Consider the following 22550-nt stretch of genomic DNA (forward strand, 5'->3'; position numbering starts at 1 on the left):
GTCAAACTGCTTATAATAGGAGCAAACCAGATGTTCAAACCCAAAGTGGGAACATGAGATTTAAAATAAATATCTGTATTTACTAAATGCTACATTTTGACAAATAGTAAGAATACACGCTAATTTAACTGGTAGCATACTTTCATTTTTAGCTTAAGCAACTGAAGGTAAAAGAGTGTGTGGACACAGATAAGAGGACAGAGATCCCGGTATCTGCTGGGCACAAACTCTGTCCCCCCTTGGTGTTTCTTTGTTTTGTTTTAAGCTGTAAGAACTCTGTAAATGGGTGTTCCCAGCTGCTGGCAGCCATATGTGCTGCCTACCATCTGTTTTCATTCCACTGCGCTATGGAGACAAACATACTTTATTTTTAGTGTTCTACATTTCCTGATGTTGCACACAGTGTGGTTTAGACATAAGACATAACCCCTATTATGTTAAAAATCTGTGGAAAACTGATGAATAAAGGCGACATCACACAAGATCAGATAACTTCCTTTACCTGCATCTTAGTGCAAATACATAATTTATAATCAAGATTGTGTACTTGATTCTTGTATGCTTTTTCCCTGCACTGCCTATAAGGGGCTTCCATAATGTTTTAAATATTTTCTTTCCACCCTCCCAGCAGGTTCCTTGAATATAGAAAATTAATCCTAAAATTTCTTGCACTGCCAACTAGCGTTTGCTATTCTGCACACAGCATTCAGACTTCAAACAGGATATGAAGAAATAAACATCCGTATGATCAACTGTAGAGACAACAGAACGATAAAACACAATTGTTTAAATGCTACATGTGCCCTGATCAACTTCACCCACAACTCAATTACAATTGTAGCATTGCCAGCTTAACTTAATATCCACACTTGTTGCAGTGAAATAAATATTGAAAGAAGAAATACGCACCTTTAGAACAGCTCACGCATGAAGAGACTGAAAATGCTCACTGCTAACAGAGTACTTCAGAAGTCATCTAAGGGGGTTTGATTTTTTCTTCTTCAAATTAGGTCTCTACTACTTCAAATCAGGTTTCTACTCAATAATTAATTCCTAGAACAAGCACTTTTATTACTGCATGTGATCTTACAAGTACAGAAAATACTTATTGTTTAACTAGATTAGTGGAGCTTTTTTTTTTTTTTAATTCATTCAAATAGTTTAATAATGAACATTACCTGCTCTCCTTCTTGAGTGGATGACTTTAATAAGTTATCTGAAGTTATTACTCTTCCCCCAAAGGTTACAACCAAAACTGTGAGAAACTTACTTTTTTAATAGTAGTAACTTTAATTACTACTATTAAAATTATTCTGCCTTCTGTTTTCAAATTATGAAATGCAGTTAAACTCCTTTACAGTTCCTGCTAGTCCTCTATTTTAAGTAATAAAATAAAGGAAATAACTTGTCACACGAAACAAAAAGGTGAGGGTTTTTTTCTTATTACTTTCTTCCATTACTGCATTAAGACTAGACTGTAGTACTTTGATTCCCACTCAAATTTTGAGCTACCATTTAGCTAAAACTAAAGCAGGAGGAGTTTTGAATGGAAATGGCCAAATTCACTTGGCATTAGTCAGGTACAGACCAACATCCTTCCATACAGCTACCTGTCTGTCTCTCAGTCATTCTGTTAAGGGAGTGAGACTCCCTCTTTATTCCCTCATTAACTGCCAATTTGTTTTCCAAGGAAAAGCATATCATCTACTACGAATCATTCTGTCACTCCTGAGCTGCTGTAATCTACTATTTTAAGATGTCTTTGGCTTAACTTCAGTGCCTATATTCACCGTGCACTTGCAGTTTTTTTAATAGTACCCAAACAGCCTAATAGATGCTTGATTTGTTCCAACACAAATGACTTTCAAGAACAGTTTCAAGTCAATACAGTGGTTGGAAGAGTCAGATTTAAAAACGAAAAGGAAGAAGAGCAAAAGAAAGAAAAAAAGCTTTAAAATCACACTGACCTTAGGGATATCATCCCTAATTTTCATTTATTTTAAAATAAAACTGTAGCTCAAACTTTGTATTATAATCTTATAATAGAACTACTCTCATGTGTTCCAGCCATAGCCTTCTTTAAATTCTCTGATAAAGACTATCTAAGCAGAACACTCACTCCATACTTTATTCACAGCACTGCTACATCTGAAATTTCCTGGGTGGTGGTTTTATTGTACCCAATGCAAAGAAACTTAAACATTGTATACAGTAACAGAAAATTGTATGCACTTTTACACCAAATTTGGGAACGGTATTCAAAGCACCTCAAGACAATAGTGTAAAAAATGATTTCAACACCTACACACTACATAAATCTTTTTAAAGGTGCATAGATTTGAATTTATATTGTAAAAGAGTATGTATAACGAATAATCTTTTTCATAGAAAAAAATCTGATATTCATTTTTAAGTCTCAATTTCACATCACAAGCCAGGACAAAATCTTAGGTACATAATGAACATTTCTTTCAAAATTAGTCTACTATCATACCTTCAAAAATGTCTAAGTATTAAACTTAGATAATAATTAAACGTAAGTTTAATACTTAAATGCATAACAAGATCATTTTAAGATTGCTTTCATATTTCTCTTAATTTCAGCTAATTATCACACAAAATCAGATTTATCCTTGAAAATATTTGTCTTGTATTAGTTTTTAAAATATTTTAAAATCATCACAATGCATTTGTTGTAATCAAAGAATGGAATTCACATTGTCTTTGCAAGAAGTAGATTAAAAAAACAAAACAAAAACCCCAATAACCAGTAAGCCAACCACAAAACTCCAAATTAAAACTGCTCTGTGCTCCTACGATCACATTTTGGTTTCTAAGAAATGCTTTCTTTTCTTTAGAGTTTAAGAAAAGAGCATTAATTTAATGGTTCAATCCTTAATTTTTGAGTTTCAAAGCAAAGAAAGCTTTCATTGTGATGGTTACCTATTCAGTACCCATGCAGTTTCCATTTGGCAAAATGGAAGGACTGAAATAGGAATAAGCTGTCTGCAGGATAGTCAGGAACTGCCAACCAAGACTTCGTGCTGTTTCCACAGTATGACGTCTTAAAGAGAATTTCATTGGATTCCTTGACTTCAGGTTCTCAGAAGTCAGCAAGTTTTATAATCATCTCCAAGCAATTTTCTCCACATCCTCCTAAGTTGTTTCTGAACAGCTGTGTGTGTTGCCACGCAGCTTTACCATCCCCTCCACTTAGAGTTGCTTCCAGTGTAACTTCTGTTGCACCACAAAAATCTGAATAGGAGGAGAGATTTTCATCTATTGGAAGAAAAAGATAAACAAGTAAGAGTCCGCTCCAAACAGCACACAGTGCTAACACATTAAAAGGGTAATGTGTCATGAGTGTTTAAGAATCTGAGTCAAAACTGCACAAATCAATTTATCAGCAGCAGAAAAGAGACAGCTGCAGAATTTTAGTTTATTTTTCATACTCAGAGGATCTAGTCAAGATTGACGCCACCACTCATACAAACATCTATTCCTCCCTGTAAAACACACAGCTTTTATTCACTGTGTTTTTGCTAACCCCACTATGCTGCAAGTAGTATTTAGATTATTAAAACTTGCTTTGGTTCCTTTTTCTCTGCCAGTTTTGATTAAATACAGTATTTTTTTGACCTTGTTAAGAAAGACTGAATTAGAAATGTCAATGTATGTTTATACTTCATTTTTAATATTTGCCCAGTGGTCTCTCCATATAAACTACGCATTTGCAATTACACTTTTGCTGCATGATGTAATTTCACACTTACCTCCTACCAGAGTAACTTCTGCTGTGGGAGAGTAAAGTCTCCACTTGATTCTTCCACTGTGAAATGTCTGACTGCTTGTCTTAATTGAAATGTTATCTATTTTTAGACCAACTGATTTGCACTCAAACTTCCAGCTGATGGAAGCAGAGGACGACCCCTCTTTTCTGGCTAGATAAACCTAAATAAAAATAAGACAGTCGCATCAAAAACTGAGACAACCAACACACATTTAATTAATCCCTGTAACAAGGTTATTAAATCTTAAGAGTATACTTTCATCCTTTATAAAGCTTTAAAACTGTTCACATTACAGTTTTTTATACTATTTCTTTCTAAATCATTAAGTCTATTCAACAGTTAGGCAACTGTACATGATTCATAGCCCTTCACCAGGAACACTAATCTATTTCAACATGCTCATTAAAGCTCACTGTATTAAAAAAAGCAGACTTTTGGCTTTTATATAAAACCATAGGTCCACATACTCAGTTTCATTTTTGTTGCTCAGTATTCTGGATTCTGCAGATGTGGCTCCTTGCCACACAGCACTTTTCCCAGGACTTCACATGACTTGATTAAGGCAAATCATACACACCAGCCATAAATGCATCCTACACTAACACTAATCGGGCTGTTAAAAGTCTGCGTTTGTCCCAGTGCTGTTCTGAACATCACATGGTTGCACAGTCAAGCTCACACATCAACATTCACTGAAGAGTTACAATGAACCCCCCAAAAGGGTTGTGAGTTCATAGACTCATAGAATGGCCTGGGTTGAAAACGACCACAATGATCACCTAGTCTCAACCCCCCTGCTATGTGCAGGGTCGCCAATTACCAGACCAGGCTGCCCAGATCCACATCCAGCCTGGCCCTGAAGGCCTCCAAGGATGGGGCAACCACAACCTCCTTGGGCAACCTGTTTGAATGCATCACCACCCTCTGTGTGAAAAACTTCCTCCCAGTATCTAACCTAAACCTCCCCTGGCTCAGTTTAAAACCATTCTCCTTTGTCCTATCACTATCCACCCTCATAAACAGCTGTGTCCCCTCCTGTTTATATGTTCCCTTCAAGTATTGGAAGGCCACAATGAGGTCTCCCTGAAGCCTTCTCCAAGCTAAACAAGCCCAGTTCCCTCAACCCTTCCTCCCAGGAGAGGTGCTGCAGCCCTCTGATCATCTTCATGGTCCTCCTCTGGACCTGCTCCAAGAGTTCCACGTCCCTCTTGTGCTGGGGGCCCCAGACCTGTACACAGTCCCCCAGATGGGGCCTCCTAAGAGCTGAGTAGAGGGGGACAATCACCTCCCTCTCCCTGCTGTCCACTCTCCTTTTGATGCAGCCCAGAACACAGTTGGCCTTCCAGGCTGCAAGCGCACTCTGCTGGCTCATGTCCATCTTCTTGTCCACCAGGACCCCTAAGTCCTTCTCTGCAGGGTTGCTCTCAAGGGGTTCTTCTCCCATTTTGTACAAATACCTGGGATTGCCCTGGTTGTTATGTATAGATCTAGTACAGAAAATGTTAGAAGAGAATTATGCTCTTGCTCCATTTTTCATTACTGAAAAGCTAACTATTCCTTAAGGTAGACGCACATTTGGCCAGAGACCCTTTAGACCAGTAAGATGAGAGAGGCAACAGAACAATAACATCTTACAGTAGCTGACAGAAATATTCAGTTGCACCATTAGTAGCTGTTGCTGGAGAAGCTTGCTAGCAAGTGACCCCTTCCTATTCTACAGGCATCAACTCTTTTCTTCCTCGAGTAAGAGCATATGATTCTTCTGCTGCTCAGTGTCCTGACAGATGGAAAAGAGTCTGGGCAGGGCATGCAATAATCTGGCTGATAAGGTTTTTCTCTTACTGCAACCATAATGTTTAGGATGACAACTTCTTCCTTTGGCTGTGCATCAAAGAGACATGATACACATTATAAAGCTATTTCCCAAAGCCAAAAAATGTGGGATTTTTTTTGGAGAGAAGTACTGCTTTTCAATAAAGCGGTATCACATGTTTGCCCAGAAGCGTAAGAAGGAAACAAGTTTTTAAGACTTGGTGCTCTAGCAAAGATTCTAACTTTCTGAAAGGCAAGCTAAATTTATTTGTAATTTCTTAAATCATCCGGCAATCTTACCTGAAACTTTCCAGTAATATTTATGAACGTCAGCTAAATTGTGTAGACACCAAGAGAGGCTTTGATGCCAAACAGAAGCAAGGATTTTCTACTTTACTGGTGTTGTCATACTTTCACAGTAAATTTAACACTGTTAATAAATCCTTACCATTTTCCAATCTGTTTCAACCTTTCTCCAAATAGACTCTGCCTTCCAAACACCCGTTCCCCAGCCAGTTATTTTTTCATTATTATTGGAAATCCGTGTATAACTATCTTCTACAACATTGTAGATGAGGTGGAAAAGTTTAGAAGCCTTCTCTTTTTCAGAGGGAATAAAAATCACTTCTTTCCTCTCCTGAAAAAGGCATAAAGACAAGCACATTAATTTCCCAAAATATTTCAAGTCAGATGGCGTTGTTTTTAATCAATGTACCACACTTTCCCTTCTCAGTTTTTATATCAACTGAAAAAAGCCCCCAAAAAATCACATTGCATTTATGCAAAACAAAGACTTCTGAGCTACTTTCCTAGAGCAGACTTGTCACTTTTCCAGATAGGAGCCATAATTCCATTTTGAAAATTTTCATATTATTAATTTTGCAATTGAATTATTAAACAAATAACATAATCTGCAAATTTAAAGAAAAAAGAATAATATGTTAAGAACAGAAAAAATATTGAGTATATTTCTATTTTTTTGTACAATCAACAAGTAAATGGTTATCCAGAATATCAAATGTAGAGTCTGTGACTATCATATACAGGTGCTTGTACATGGTAGCTTACAAATCAATTTCAAAAAAGCTAACTTACAAACTCCACAACTTCACAGTATTTTTTAAAGATTCTCCACTGTTCTTACAAATTTCAGCAAAATAAAAATTATATCTTCTAAACTGAAATAAACTTAGTTCCTCAAACTTAATGTTAGGAAACATGTTAATTTCACCTACCCACTTCAGGACTGACAGTTGTTCCAGATATAAAGTGATGGGGTAAGTCACTCCTTTCCACACTAGCTCAAACTAAATATAGCTGAGGTTATGAGAAACTCTCTTATAATAAAAGAATTCAAGATAACTGAAACAGTCAAAAAGATTGACAAGAAAACTGTTCAGGCTTGTTATTTGAAAGGTTGTTCTATTCTCACAATCTTATCTGTTTCCACATATTTTTGTTAATAAAACTAATTGGTCAAAACCTGCTATTAGTCTTTAACCAACAGTATCTAACTATAGAACCACATACTTTTTAAAGTTTTCCCAAAAGCTTCTACCTGCCCTACAACTTCCTAGTTCACTGCATCATAACTAACCAAAATCAAATATTTATTTTAATTAATTTTATTTTGTTTATTTTAAGTACAAAACGTAATACTTTGGCATGACTCAGTTATTCCCAAATACTTTTTGAATCAATGCACAGCCACCAACCCTCAACTTTCTAGTGTACCACTACTGAATTCAACCGAACTTGCCCCTAATGTTTTTCCAAGTTTCACTGAACATAATCTTTAGTTCACCTACCACTGACTCACGAAGCGCTATTCCTCTGCAGAGCACAATCACAGAACTTCTAATTAGCTACCTTTAGGACGGCCACCAGTGGAAAAATTAAATACCTCTGAACCAGTTTCACCTCTGGCTATTCTCCAAGCCATTGAACCTGATGTCCTTCCACCAAATTCTCCGGGTTTAGGTGTTTTAGGAGAAATGAACTCAGCAAGTTCCACAATCGTTCTTTCCAAGAGCTCTTTTTTTCTGCTTTCTGACAAAGATTGTTGTTTCTGAAAATACATATAAGAAAGAAACGTATATTTAATACAGCCCAAGAGTGACACCAGCAGGAAAAAAAGAATTTGAAAAAACAGGCCAACACTTCAAATTCAGATTGATTGTTTGAAACATTCATCTGAATCCACATGTGCCAGTTATAACCAGTTCATAAACCAGTTATAACTGTACGGTTATTTGACAACGGTGTTTAGTACTTTTTCTGTAAACTTCCATGCCCTAACTATGTGGATTTATTTTAGAATAAGGCTTGTGCTATGTTTATATTTGCTTGGATGATGAAATACTTAGCATATGCCAGAGTCATTCATAGCTATTCTGTACCTTAGAGAGAAAGCAAGCATAATTATTGGTTCAAACTTTTCTTCCCTAAGGTGGAGTGATTTGGTTGGCAGCAGTCTTGCTTTTGCAATTAAATCCAAACAAAAGATTCAGCTGGTCTTTGAAAGAATTAATTCACAGTGACTGATTCCATCTTAAATAAACTAATACATTCCTATTTTTGCAGGTATCAGAAAACTGATTTAAAAAAAAGAAATCCTTTTCCAGGTAAATTAAGCAAAACTTAGATGAAAAGAATTTTATAACAGTCTTTAACCACATTGATAACACTCATACACACACACACACACACACACAAATCATTAACAGGCAAGGTTTCAGCTGCCACAGCTTTCATGTCAAACATACAGAGGTGATAGGTGAAGCCTTAACTATGGGTACACCTACACAGGAAGGGAAAGTTAAGTTCAAAACTGAGTACGTGACACATGTATTTTCCACTTAAGTGATCATACAAGGCATGCACACTGAGCCCATTAAGGCCTGAAACTTCTGGTCTACAACTATTCCAGTCATCCCAAAAAGCAGTCCTGAACCTTGAAATTTGTGCTATTAGGAATCAGAAAAAAATTGATAGGCCCTTATGAGAATGTAATTTCAATGTAGAACTGGATGAGGAAATAAAAAGCAGACACAGAGAAATTATCAGAAACAATGCTAGTTACCAGCTGCCTATCAGCAATTCTAATATAACCACTGAATGATAAGCAGTGACTCCAGCAATCGTTTGTGAAATACTACATCTTCCTGAACCTGCCACTAGCCCAGGTATGTGGGCATCCACATGGAGTACTACAGAGCTCACTCCAGCTCAAGAGGAAGTCTGATATTGCTTACCCTAAGTTATTAATTCCACTCTGCTATTTTCCTTCAGCCACTTTGAGGGAAGCCCAGTGCCAGGGGTTACCACCACCGATACTGGTGATACCACAGTAAGAATTGGCTGCTGCTGCTTTACAGCTGTCCTAACAGTTTCTGGAAATTGTTGACAAAGAACACTGCTTTTTTCCAAAGGCAGGCCACATATGACACAAGAATTTCAGGAGTCTCTAAAAAGCAAGGAGTACTAAAGTGTGCTAATTGTTGTCACCACTCCTTCCTCCCACACCTCCCAACAGGCTTTTGCATATAGCTGCTAACAGCACTAAGATATGCATAATGCTTAGACTCAGCAGAGATGAACGCTGCATAGAACTGGGAAAATCTGTAACTAAGTTTCCTACAAATGACACTGTTGGCAGTACATTTGTGTACTGAAATGGATTCCAAGAACTCCGTTATTCATTATCATGGCTCAAGCTTCCTGCTTTTGTTTCTTTTATCCTGAAAAGCTACTGAGGAAAAGAAAGCAAGTGGGAGGCACAGTGTGAGTATCATTTAGCTTGGAGAAAGAGAGGGCAATTTATTCATCAAAATAAGAGATCATTAAAAATGATTGACAAAGGTGTTTTATTAGACCAATGAGAAAGCTCTAACAATACCAGGCAGCAGTAGGAAAAGCGTGTGGCATAGCAAAAAAGGTCCGAGATCTTCGACGTGTGGTAAAAGATAGGAGAAATCCAGGGGTTTTTGGGAAGCATATCTGTATTTATTCCTTGTAATAAATTTTTAATGAAAATTTTATCTGAAACACAACAGGAGCTCCCGCTATTTCTTGGTCAAAAAATGCTCGCATCAGCTCATGAACTGCATCCATAAAAACATGGATAGAATAATCAGACCACAAGACCAACGTACATAGCAGTATCTGTTGGATATGCCAACACACATCTTTTACTGGAGTGCTCTAGACTTCTGAAAGTGAAACAGAGTGCGATCTTAAGAGTGACATCAACAAGATAAGGAGGAGGCCAGTAAAACCAGCCCATGAGACATTCGTACAGAATTTCCTCATTCCAACAATACTGCTTTTTTTTTTTTTCTCCTTAGAACTTCTGCATCAGTAACAGCCTCTAACACTTGGAATAGCACCCTGCTTCCAAGGTTCTCCTCAACTGGTGGAGAAGAGGCAGTTGAGTGATTGATGTAACCACATTATATGAAGAAAGGCCCCTACAGATTGGTTTTATAGCTATGAGGGTTTCATGATCAGAGGACTCCACCAAATCCTGCAACCCTTTGAAGTGTATCCATTCTTCAATATGAATTTCTGATCCTTACTTCCCTAAATTTTGTTAATCCATGGTCACTCTTCTCAGTACTTCACTCTGCATGAGACTGATTTTTCATTACTGATAAAAGTTTTGAAGCTGGGCTTTGAAATAATTTCTTAATTCTTCACACTTTTAACAAAATTTGACTGTAACCTCCAAGCCAGCTGGCCTCTAGAAAAGGGGTGTTTACTGAGCCATCAGCTTTACTTCACCATAGGAACTAACATTTTGATGCAAAGGAATTAGCCCAGGAAGGAAGTGAGAGACACAAATGAAACAGCTGATGACATTTTATTTTCCATAAAGCAAGGACATTCCTAACAGGTACAAAACATTCCTTTGTTCCAGGATGTCACATTCTGAAAACAGACACTTCACTTGCAGTGGTCTATTTAAGCTACATACCTTTCTATTGATTGCGTTAATTGTTTCACGCAGTTTAGCTTCACTGAGTGCTGTCCTTCTAGTGAGTACTTCTTGATGCTTACAGCTGTATCTCCATGTGACATCAACAACCTCAAACACAAGACGAAGAAAACAGAGCAATCAAAACTCCCATATATCTTGATTTAAAGAGATAACTTGATCTAACTATTCAAAGTACTTTTTTGGATCTAATAATTCTGGAAATCACATTAAGATAGAATACTTCACACACTTGCCCCAGGGCAATGCATTGGGTTTTTTGTCGGGGAGGGAACAGGACTTTTTTTGTTTCTTTAAATCACCATTCCTACCTCATCTTTGGAGAATGCAATTATGTAGGAAAGCTTCTTTCCCCAACCAATTTCATAGAGGAGAGGTTTATCGCAGACATTTTCACAGGGATCACAGTGAAGCCATCTTTTCTGAGACGCAGAATATACTTCAGTCCATACATGATCTATATAACATAGGCCAAAAGTAGGCAGTGAATTACAGGAATAGATACTCTCTAATGTCCCAGAATAATGAAACTTTTCCTTACTTATGAAATAAAACGAACAGGTAAGACAATATATTTCTGTTAATCTATATTGAGACAAGTTAGCAGAGCATTTTCTTTCTACCTTAGGATCATGTTCCCTTTGATTCAACAAAATACTAACACTCTGAAGTCAGACATCTCTCCTTAGTTACACAACTATATTTCACTCAGACAAGAGGGGAAACAATTTATATTCCTTCTTTAGCTAAACTACCTAACTTTACATGCTGCCTGATGGACTAACACAAACTTAGAACCATAACATTTTGTCTCATTTTGCATGTACTTGTATTGAAATAATATGTTCTCTTGCACTGTTACCTGTCCAATCCCTGACATATCTAGCTTCAAACCCCATAGCTCTGCAACACAGTGTAAAACAGTTAGCCCATTCGCCACAGCGTCCACATCTGGTTTCCAGAAGTTTCTCTGGATTATTATACCTAGTGGAGAGAAAAAATAAATGCAGAATAATGGAAAACATTTCATCTTTCAAAATATTTACATCATGATTGCCCTTAAAATGATTTAAACAGATTTTAGTGCCATTCAGTTCACAGAAGATAATGGAAATGATCGCTGCATTGCACAGAACAAATATGAGCAGAATGCTACTTTCACTTTGACTCTGATGAGTCTATCACCTGTTCATAACAATACTGAAATTAATCTGATTTTTTAGTTCTCTAGATTAACTCAGACTTCAGCTTAAAAATATGACTCTTGTATGGTGGTCCTTTAGATTGTTTGCAAAAGTATCTAAAAATAGGATATTTGCTCTCCCACTACAAAGTCAGCAGAAGATCTGCTTTATCTTATCTGGGAGATCACTAAAGGAGTGAAACAGCATTTCTTGAAATACTGAAAAAAATAATAAAAAAAAAAAGTAATAGTATGCCAATATTAACATACTTTATTTAGAAACGGAACTTTATCAAAATAACAGAAAAAAATATCAGGCATACATTCAGAGCAAAGCCATGTAAATGAAAGCAATATATCTTCCTTAAAAAATTGTAAAAGAGATGTCACTGTTTCATCAACCATCTGATCACGCTACTTATAAAAGCTTCTCTAACGTTTGATCCAGCAACTTACCACTTGTTCATAAAATGCATAAGTGCAAAGCTGTTTCACAAAAGAAACGAAGAAAAGCAAAACAGATCTTTGAATGCTCACCTTGGGAATCTATTACAGAACTGACACTGGCTGCAGTAATGATTTTCCACTCTATCAGCATTCCACTTCAGATCATCATCAGTTGGTGAGAGGTAGTCTCTTTTAATTTCAGTCTGGCCACCACACCTGCTGCAAGGCAGATTATCTACCCAACGAAAGAAGTCATTCTTAAACCAGTTCAGGAGCTCCAACAACAGGAAGTCCTCTTCATTCACATGTTCACCTGTAGAATTTACACAAGCTGAGATCAAATAGTAAAACAAGAGTTTAGCTTAATTTTACAGTATCTACCTAGATCACCATTTCTTGGACCTTTATTACATTTTAGAAGTCTCATTAAAAAAAAGGTTCATATGTTGCTTAAACACTCCAGAGAGAAAATCTAAGTGAAGACTGAATAATGGCAAACTGTATTTCAGGAGCAAAAATCTGCACTCCCAGACACTACGTCTAGAGTGAGAATTAGGAAATTCTCAGAAGAACAAGTTAGACATACAGTGAAGCCAGGTGAACTTCCTCATGCCTCTCATGTTCCTCTAGGGCTACGGAAGAGATACTATACTAACTTTTCTTCTTCTCCTGAGTATTCTCTTTCTGTTCTTTGCTATTGAACAAGGAATAACAATTGCTTTTGATCTCAAATAAACAGATACCAGTAGCAGTATAGCCAGCCAGATGTAATATAAGCTGTTTGCAGAAAGTCAATTACAACAAAGTATGCATGCGTGGTAAGTAAAGATAAGCTTGTTTATAACCTCATCAAGAAAGAGTTTTGTCAGCTTACTCAAAATGACACTGAACGTCTCTATTTTTCTACTCTGATTCTCCCACATCAGACTCTTCTGATTCTTTGTCCTGTGCTCACAACAGGTGTCTTCTCACACACTGTTGCTATTCTGCCATTTGGAAATAATCCCACTCTACCTGAAGTTATAAAATCCAGCCTTCTAAAAGAAGAGATCCATTTTTTTGAACTCTATATAGTCTTTAAAGGTATATCCTGCTCTAATGTCCAAAGTACATCCTCTTCCTCCTCAGAATCATAAACATTAAAGCAAGTCTTCCTATTAACTCCACCATCTAGGTGACCACACTACAATCATAGCTACTAATATGAGTTTACTTTCTGTACTACAGTTTGCTTATAGACACAGTGCTGACAGATTGCACTCATGAAGACAAAAAGCATTTAAGAAAAACACTGTTTAAAGGAAATTGCACCAAATTGTGCACTCTTCTTTTTCAGGATAGTGAAGAAGGAATAGATGAGATGTATATTTTATCTAAATTCAACTCATATCTTCCTCTGAAGTACTCTGCCTGCTGCAGAGCACTATGGACTCCTAACTTCATTAAACACACATTGCCAAGAGAAGATCATCTGCTAATCAAAACCAAAAAAACAGAGACTTCAGACTGACTTTAATTAAGTAACAATGACAATTTTACTGCATCACTGCTTTCAAAATGTAGGCTTATGTGCTCAAACTTCCTTCTAAGAGCAGAAGATTTTGAGCACAGGCTACATGCTCTTTTCATGGACTGCAACATGTAAGCCAGAATCCACCTATGAAAATATAACCACTATTATTTCAATATTCTTCTGCTTGTAAATAGGTCCTTCATAAAAACACTGCATGAAAGAATGACAAATAAGATGTACTTGAACAGACAACAGCTGTCTGTGACGGCCAGCTAATTTCCACTGCACAATCAATCCTTCTAATGGAAAGAGATAAAGTGAAATAGTCAGAAATTCATACTTCTGCTCAAATGACAATAACCTTCCTAACACAGTCTTTAAGGGCAAAATCCTAAGATGTCTGCTAAAAGAAGTCCTAAAAGCAAATGCCACCTAGCACCACACAGTCATTCCCGCAGGTAACAGCCTTAACCCAGCAATACACATAAACTGAAGAAGCTGAAAGTGACAGTTAGCCATGAATCTCATATGCAGTACACTTCCAAAGGAGATTGTCTCTAAAGCTCTTAAAAATGGCTTCAAATTTTATAACTCCAGAATGGTGGAGGTTCCATTCTTTTCCCCTTTATTTTTATCTAAATGAAGTTCTGGAAATAATTTTGAATAGACCAGCTTGATGTCTAGGGAAGAAGCATCTGAAAATACCAGCCTCTTTTCTTCCTTGCTTTCAAAATAGTGTATACAACAGAATTGAAACAGGGTCTAATATGAACATTTGGTTTTTTTAAATAAGTAATAAATAAAAACTATTTAAATAAGTTTCTTCATCACTGCATTTCACTACAGTGCTGACTGAAAATGCTTTTTAATTACCTATGTAGTTTACTGCTTCCCAGAATTCTGTTACAAAAAAAAAAAACAAACAAACAAACAAAAAAAAAAACAAGAAAGGTTCACTTATGACAAAGGTATTACAGATTAGTGTGGCTGTATCAGACAAAACCATCCCGAGAAATGATGAGAAGAGCTTATCTTTGGTTTGCGATCCCATTTGGTTTGCATTCCCATCAAGCTAGAATTTCTCTAAAGTCCTCTATCAAAGATTCACAGTGAAAAAGATTTTTTAAAATCAAAACATGGTCTTGAAAGCCCATTAAAAATATATATAATCTTGTACAAATAAAATTTCACTATATTAATGAAACAAATTTAAACTTTAGTTAAAATGGCTTATTTTCAACTGGCAAACACTTGCACCTTCAAAAGAAATTAAGATTTGTTTTCTTCATAAATGCTAGCTACTGATGCTACAAATATTTATGCTCATGCATCACTTTTGGTCAAAGAGAATGGCATTTGAACAATCATTCATTTTAGCATTTGCAAGAATGGTGTTTCTTCTCATATCGGATTGTGTTTTGGGAAAGCCAAAAGCAAGATCTCACCAATAATATGATTTTAAACAGAGAAACAGTATTTTGGAATTCTTCTGAATTTGGAATTGTAGTACTGACAGAAAAGCAGAACTCTGACATTTCAAAGTGATGACTATAAATAAAAATAGCTCGCTTCCCTTTTGTAGTTATTTCATTCTAGATGCTCACAGCTTGCTGCTAATTCAGAAATTAAGACTTCAACATTTCCACATGAAAATAGTAACGGATGAATAAAAACAATCAGAAAAATAAAAATCAGTAGTAAATTAAATAGTAAAAAATATGAAAAGAATAGAAAACTTGAAAATTGGTAATGAGTAAGAGGGCAATTTTAACATAGAAACAGCATTTGGAATCTGCGTATATGTGACCAATACCCACACCTAAAGAATGGTAGATGTTTGAAAGAATATTTCTGCTTCTATACACATTGCAACATTACCTTTGTCCAGTCTTGCAGCTTGTGCTAGCTTTTTCTGAGCCTTCTCTTTCAATTGCTGGAGGGGAATCAAAGCTAGTGCTTTCCGCTGAAGAGAAGTATTCTCATATGCTAATATAAGATGCTCACATTTGCTTTGAAGTGTTGTCAACATATCTGCAGCCTGCAAAAGGATTTTCAGTTACAAAATGGCTTATAAACCTCCATCTTTAACCAGGAGAACCAAGCTCCTCCATCTAGCTCAAATCAGTCACAGTCCTATAGTCGCGGTTGCATTATTTTTATCCTTAGTACTTTTATCCTGTCAGGAGTCAGGACAAAGAAGAATTTTTAAAAGACAACTCTGCTGACAAACTTCTGAAGTTTCTTTAACCCATCCTTCTCCCCCCCTGCTTTCCAAGCCTTATATTTAAAGTATAAAAATCACAGAACCATAGAGTTACAGGTGTTGGAAGGGACCTCAAGAGATCACTGACTCCAACCACTTGCTAAAGCAGGTTGCCTTCAATAGATCACACAGGCAGGGGTCCAGATGGGTCTTGAGCATCTCCACAGAAGGAGACTCCACAACCTCTCTGGGCAGCTTGTTCCAGAGCTGTCACCCTTGCTGTAAATAAGTTACTCCACCTGCTCATATGGAACTTCCTATGTTCAAGTTTTAGGCCACTGCTTCTCGTCCTTTCACCATACACCACTGAGAAGAGCCTGGCCTCATCCATTTGCCTCCAACCTCCCTGTAGATATTTATAAACATTAATCAGACCCCCACTCCCCCTCCTCCCACCCATTTTCTTTTCTCCAGGCTGAACTGACCCAAGTTATTCAGCCTTTCCCATTCTCTAACAATAGATCATGCTTCAGTCTTTAGTCTTATTAACCTTATTAACTAGCTTCTTGGCTTCATCAAAAATTCCATTATTTCTTGAGATACAGTACAATATAGCAAGACTCCCATGAATCACAGGTGCAACACATAAGAAATAAAAGTGTTTTCACTAAAAAGACCATCCTAAATCTCTCTGATATCAGACAACATTGTGTACAATAATACAACAGCTCACTGAAAAAACAAAACACCTCTTCCTGTGCACACAAAATGGCAAAGCCAGAAAGTATCTTGCAGACTTCATTCCAATTAACATTATATAGACCAAAATTCAATAGGTTCAGATTGATTGTAAGTTCTTGAAAAAAAATAATCAGCAAAGACACAGATCTTAGACATAAGGAAGACCTATTTCTCTCAGAGAGTGGTCAGGCACTGGAATGGCTGCCCAGAGAGGTGGTGGAGTCGCCGTCCCTGGCAGTGTTCAAGAGGCGTCTGGACGACGTGCTGCGTGATGTGGTTTAGTGCTTGTGGTGGCAATGCTGATGAGGAGACAGTTGGACTATATGATCTTATAGGTCGTTTCCAACCTTGTGGTTCTATGATTTCTAATGGAGTACAACCATTGCAATAATTGTCTCTAAACTGTAGTAAGTTTTGGTCCCACCACTCATGCTGAATCACAAGAAAACTAGAAAAATGCACTGACTACAGCAAGCCTCTCCGGAAGTTTCATAACCACTTCCAACTACCACTACAGAAGTGAATAACTCAGTTAAACACAATAAGCAGAAGTGAAACACTGAAAGTAAAATACATCCAATCATTCTATTTGCTTACTCGAACCCATGTGGCATCATTTCCCTGACCCAAATCTTTGGATAGGCGTCATGGTTTTGTGATTTTTGGCTTTCGGTATTCCACATCATAACATCATGTGGGGCACTGGGACTTTAACTGTCAGTGCTCAAGTCCTGGGTACCTGCCCTGAAGAGAAGAAGAACTACATTTCCCAGGGGACCTTGCGGTCAGGGAGAGGAGGTTTAACTCCTGGCAAGGTCGCCTGATCTTTTTTTCTCGCCTGCCCTTCGTCGGGGGCGCTGCTCCCGTCTCCCTGCTGCTCAACTGGACTGCGCATCTCACCTCAGCGTTGTGGTGAGGCCTATCCACCTTTCGGACATTCTCTCTCTCTCTCATTATATTTGATTTATTAGCTTCAGTTCTGATTATATTGTATTATAGTGTGTTATCTTGCATTCCGATAATATACTTAGTAAATCAGTTTGTTTCTCCTCAGATCGGTGCTGCTGTTTTTAATTATTTTGGGGTCCCCTGTTTCCTTTTTTTCTGGAGGCGCGGATCTGCGGATCCCTCCGCCCCGCTCGTCACGGAACTGGGCCGAACCAGCCCGTAAACCGTTGACAATAGGTAAGAAACAGCACGTCACAGTTCAGCATCCAACAACATACAAATAATTTCATTTAAAATAAACAAATTCTGCTGAAGGATGCTTAAGAAGAAAGCTTTTGGAAGAATTCATCTTGCACCAACTTATTTAAGACCAAAGATAATGGTTCTAAGGGAGAAAGCTTCAGAGTTAAAATAAAGCACCCTTCAACATTCTATCAAACAGTATAACTGCTTCATTTTCTGAAGTAATATGAGGTCTTAAGAGTCTTCTCTTGCCAGGCCAAGGTAACATCAGCTGAAAGGAGGGCTCTGCTTCTTTATCACCAGAGAACTTCATCTCAGCCTAACTAAAAATAAAATTTATTTGCCTTGCTAAATTACCACCTCACCCTTACAGTCTACAAATACAGGTCACAGTACGTGAACTGAGATGTCAACAGTGATAAATGTATGTTGTAGTTTAACTCAGCAGGTGGCTGAGAATCACACAGCCCTCCCTTCCCAGGAGGATGGGGGTGGGAATTGAAACGGGAAAAAAAACAAAGCACAACTTGTGGGTTGAGATAAAACCATTCACTAAGATAGAGAAAAAGATAACAGGATAATAATAATAATTATGACAAATGTGTGTATATATATATATATATATATATATGCATATATAACAAGTGATGCACAAGTAATTGTTCACCACCAACTGATGCTCAGCTAGCCCCGTCAGATGTAGGGGATAGCGAGATGAACCCTCACTCCCTTCAAAACTCTCCTTCTTCATTATGTCACATGGCACAGAACATCCCTTTGGCCAGTTTAAGCCTGATTTTGTACCTTCCCAGTCCATTGTTACTATGAGCTGAGAAACTGGAATGGCCTTGGCTCTGTACAACACTGCTTAGCAGGAACTATCAATGTTGACTGCACATCATTTTTCTCCTAGAACCAAAACATAGCATCTGTATGGGAACTGCTGAGTCACGGCCTGAACCTCTGATTGATCACCTGAGGTGAGCCATGAGTCAGCCAGAGGAGCACAGGTGAAGGCAATTCACCTGTGCTACCGGAAGGGTTGGAGCCAGGCTCCAGCCCTCCTAGACCTATTTAAGAGCTGGCTACCAGTGGGGAAGGATCTTGTCTGGAGATCCCTCCTTCTGGTGTTTTGTGGTGAGCTCAGCATAAGGGTAAGCCTTCTATTTATTCTCTCTTGTTATCGTAGTCCATTTCACCTAACTCTCTTGTTTATTTTGTGACTGTAACATCTTGATATCTATTGATTATACAGCATCATATCAGACACTCCAAAGGAAATAGTGCCAGTTAAAATGGAGACAACATACATGTCAGTTCTTTTGTTGGCTCTCAGACAAATACCAGTTTTAACCTCTGCTTCTTTGCTCCCCCATGTTGCACTTTCCAATACAAATCAGCTACTTTTCATGATGACCTGATCAATAAAACACACCTATAGACATCTTCAACAAAATCTCTTGCTAATGTTCTACTTATGGCATGCTTCATCTAAGCATCTAAAAGATGAAGATCTAAAAAAACAACCAGCCAACCACTAGTCTAACTATCTTCTCAAAGCAAGGCTAGCTATCAGGTCAGACCAACTTGCTCAAGGCTTTGTCCAGTCAGGTCACAAAAATTCACATTTGGAGATTACACAACCTGAGCAATCTGTTCCAACAGTTGACTCCTTCAAACTTTATATTCAGATTAGTGCTTCTCTAAAGTATTCAGGTAGTGATTACCATTTTGAGAGATTGCAGAAGTGATGTTTCTGGCTGCTGATGTTCAGGGGCAGGAACAGAGCCAACAGGTCTCGAAGGCTGATGTGCAATTGTCTGAGCGCTGGCTACAGTTTCAGAGGATCCTGATCTGTGGACTTGATTCGACTCATTCAGTCTGCTACTCCTCTCTACAGCAATTAGATCTCTGATTTTACGTAGTTGCTCAATCGATGCCTCCTTTGGGAAAACCATGTGAGTTTCTCCCTGAAATTTGGGCAAATTAATACAGCAGTTAACACAGGTCTAAGCAAGCAATAGACACAGGACAGTGACTAACAGCTATATCATTTACTAGAAGTTAGCCCACTAAGACTTCACAGGACTTCACCTTCAGATTGGGTTCCTCACAGCAGAAACTTGTGTTTTTCAAAGCAGAAGCTATAAAATCAAGTACCTATGGTCAGCCTAGAGGAAAAACAGTTACAATAACACTTTGTTACAATAACTTTCGTAAGCAACTTATTTTGCAAACTAACACATAGACAACAAAAGCAGTTTGGCAGAGCAAGCAACAGAAACAAAAAAGAAAACAAAACACTCAGTTCTCACAGTACATCAGTGAAATACCATGCAACACAAGAGGATAGCCAGCATTTGGAGAATAAGCCCTGTAGTTATCTTCTATACTCATTTTAAGTTTTCAGATGGGAAATGTTTTTCTTATTTAGACCTGTACCCAGCTGGAGTGGTGAGTTCCTATCTTTGATTACAACATGATTACTGCTGACTACAATTAAAAAAATAACAGTAATTAGGATGGAATCAGTAGCAGTACACTTATGTGTACTAATATGTTACTAAAAAACATGAATACCCTGAAACATTCATAGTTTAAAAGTTTTAGTTTCTAAGGCTACAGCACTTCTATTTATTAAACCAAGTAATGTTTTTACCCACACTTAGGCACCCATCATGTAGATGCAGAGCTTTACTTTTGCACGTAGAATCACCACAAAACTAAATGGAATCCAGAAGTCCTTGTTTGTTTGTTTTTTGTTGTTTGTTTTCAAATTAAGTTAGCTCACCAGGCAGACAAAAGAAAGAACAATTGTACCTACTATAGTTGGAGAAAAGTTTGTGAACTCCAGCCTCAGCTGGCACTATAATCAGAAGACTGAGTCTCTTAAAGATCTGACAGAAGAGGAAGTAGCATTTTACAATAGGCCTGAAAATGACTAAGCTATTACTGCTTGAGTGCTTCCCTCCCTGCTTGACTACGTCTTGGCTAAAACACGTTGTTTCCAAGTAATCTCCTATGCATCAGCCTGCAAATAAACCTACAGATCACTTCTTCCTCTGAAGTCACCGTTTCTTTCTGCATGCATTTATTTATTTCCTAAAATTAGGATAAATAATGGACTTCACCAGAACAGAAGAAAGTATCTCATGACAACCAGACCTACATAACAACGTATGTACCCACACACAATTGCAGCATGAAACGCACAAAATAAAGCAAAGCTAGAGCAAGATCATTGCACCATTAAGCAAAAGTTATTTCTTTCACCCCAGCACTGCTGTAAATACGAAGGTTGATTCTAGCTCAAGAAGCTTTGGAGTTAAAATATATTAAGACGGAGACCATTTCAGCATGCAAAGCAATCTTTGAAATACATGTTTATGACTGCAACAGAATCAATATTCACTTGAGACAACGTTAAGAAGTAGTTTCATAATTATTTAACTACGTAAGTCCCACCGTCTCACTACTTCAATAACCTGCTGCCCTTTTCACAGCTGTCACAGCAACGCTAGTACTTGTGCAGCTGCACTGTGAACTGGCTAAAAACCAATCCCCCAAAATAATGAAACAGTTTTCAACAAGATCAGCTATCTTATATAACTTACTACAGGACCACATAAGCCATACTGGCGGTGGGCACAAGCAGCAGAAAACAGAATGGTGGTTTTTTAGGGTTTTTTAGGTTTTTTTTTTTGGTTGGTTTTTTTTTTTTTTCAATATGGAAACTAAAGCCTGAGGATACAGTTTGTTATCCATTTAACAGTGGGCTTTGAATAAACCTGGGGGCTTTCACTTCTGTCCCCATCATTCTCATTGTGCCAGCATAGATATACTGATTGCCACTACAACAACAAGTAGGATATTCTGCCACTGAGGCAGAAAACCAACCTTATTAAAGATTAGATTTGCTTAGATTTCTGGAGCAGCCACACCTAAGTTCTCTGTTGGCTAACTGACATTTGCAAAGAAAAGTGGATAATAAACAAACAAAACAAACCCTGGCTTAACATCTACTGTGCTGGGAAAGAAGAAAGCAATTTTAAATCTTAGTTTGCAAAGTGATGGAGGCTCCAGAAATGATTATACTCACCTCTTGAAATCCCATTTCAAATAAACACTCAACTGCTCCCCTGACAGGTAACAGCCTCGTGGAAAACGCTGGATTTCCATTCCGAATTGATCTGTATTTTTCTTCATAAGGATTTCTGAAGAAATCGAAAGTTTTAATTAAGTTTGCAAATTAAAGAAAACACTGAGAAGCAGGGGACCTACACTACGCGGCACCGGCTGTTTGCAAGACGCTTTTTCAAGTTTTGGTTTCATCCACGCCACATAGGCGGCATACGACACCCATCCAGAATTTGGACATCAGTCACGGCCCCGGCCGCGGCAGGGTGCCTAGAGGGGCGGGGGGGAGCGGACGGGACGCCGCTCACCGCAAGATGTTGTCCGCGTAGGTGAGGAGCAGCCGAGAGGCCTCCAGGAAGGTGTCCCGCGCGTTCTTGCACAGCTCTCTGACGGCGGGGGAGCTCGACGGCAGGGAGAGACCCGCAGAGCCCGCCATCGCGCCGGCTCCCAACGACCTGCACCTCCAGCCCCGCTCTGCGCCAGGCGAGCGCCGCAGTGCGCCTGCGCGGTCACGGCGCCGAAGTCGCGGCCCCGTG

The 22550-nt window shown here is 38.1% G+C and overlaps 1 protein-coding gene across 1 annotated transcript; it reads right to left on the bottom strand.

Annotated features, from left to right (window-relative positions):
- Positions 1-1129: 1129 nt before the first annotated feature.
- On the bottom strand, positions 1130-22517 carry NGLY1 (N-glycanase 1). Its single transcript, XM_048951365.1, has 12 exons — positions 22323-22517; positions 21977-22091; positions 19605-19847; positions 15621-15780; positions 12320-12542; positions 11462-11583; positions 10911-11056; positions 10579-10689; positions 7507-7671; positions 6052-6240; positions 3774-3951; positions 1130-3279 (listed from the first exon to the last, which is right to left on the bottom strand). Exons 1-12 carry the CDS (start codon positions 22448-22450, stop codon positions 3104-3106), a joined length of 1956 nt encoding a protein of 651 aa, XP_048807322.1. The 5' UTR covers positions 22451-22517; the 3' UTR covers positions 1130-3103.
- Between the last annotated feature and the right edge of the window lie 33 nt (positions 22518-22550).

This window comes from Lagopus muta, chromosome 7 (genome assembly GCF_023343835.1).
Source record: "Lagopus muta isolate bLagMut1 chromosome 7, bLagMut1 primary, whole genome shotgun sequence".
NCBI lineage: Eukaryota > Metazoa > Chordata > Aves > Galliformes > Phasianidae > Lagopus > Lagopus muta.

Excerpts from the sequence above, each read along its gene's own strand:
- NGLY1 (XM_048951365.1), bottom strand. The coding sequence starts at position 22,450 with ATGGCGGGCTCTGCGGGTCTCTCCCTGCCGTCGAGCTCCCCCGCCGTC. Across the intron at positions 19,848-21,976 it reads TTGAAATGGGATTTCAAGAG|GGAGAAACTCACATGGTTTT; the intron begins GTGAGTATAATC and ends CCCAAATTTCAG. Across the intron at positions 10,690-10,910 it reads TTGCATTCTCCAAAGATGAG|GTTGTTGATGTCACATGGAG; the intron begins GTAGGAATGGTG and ends CTTGTGTTTGAG.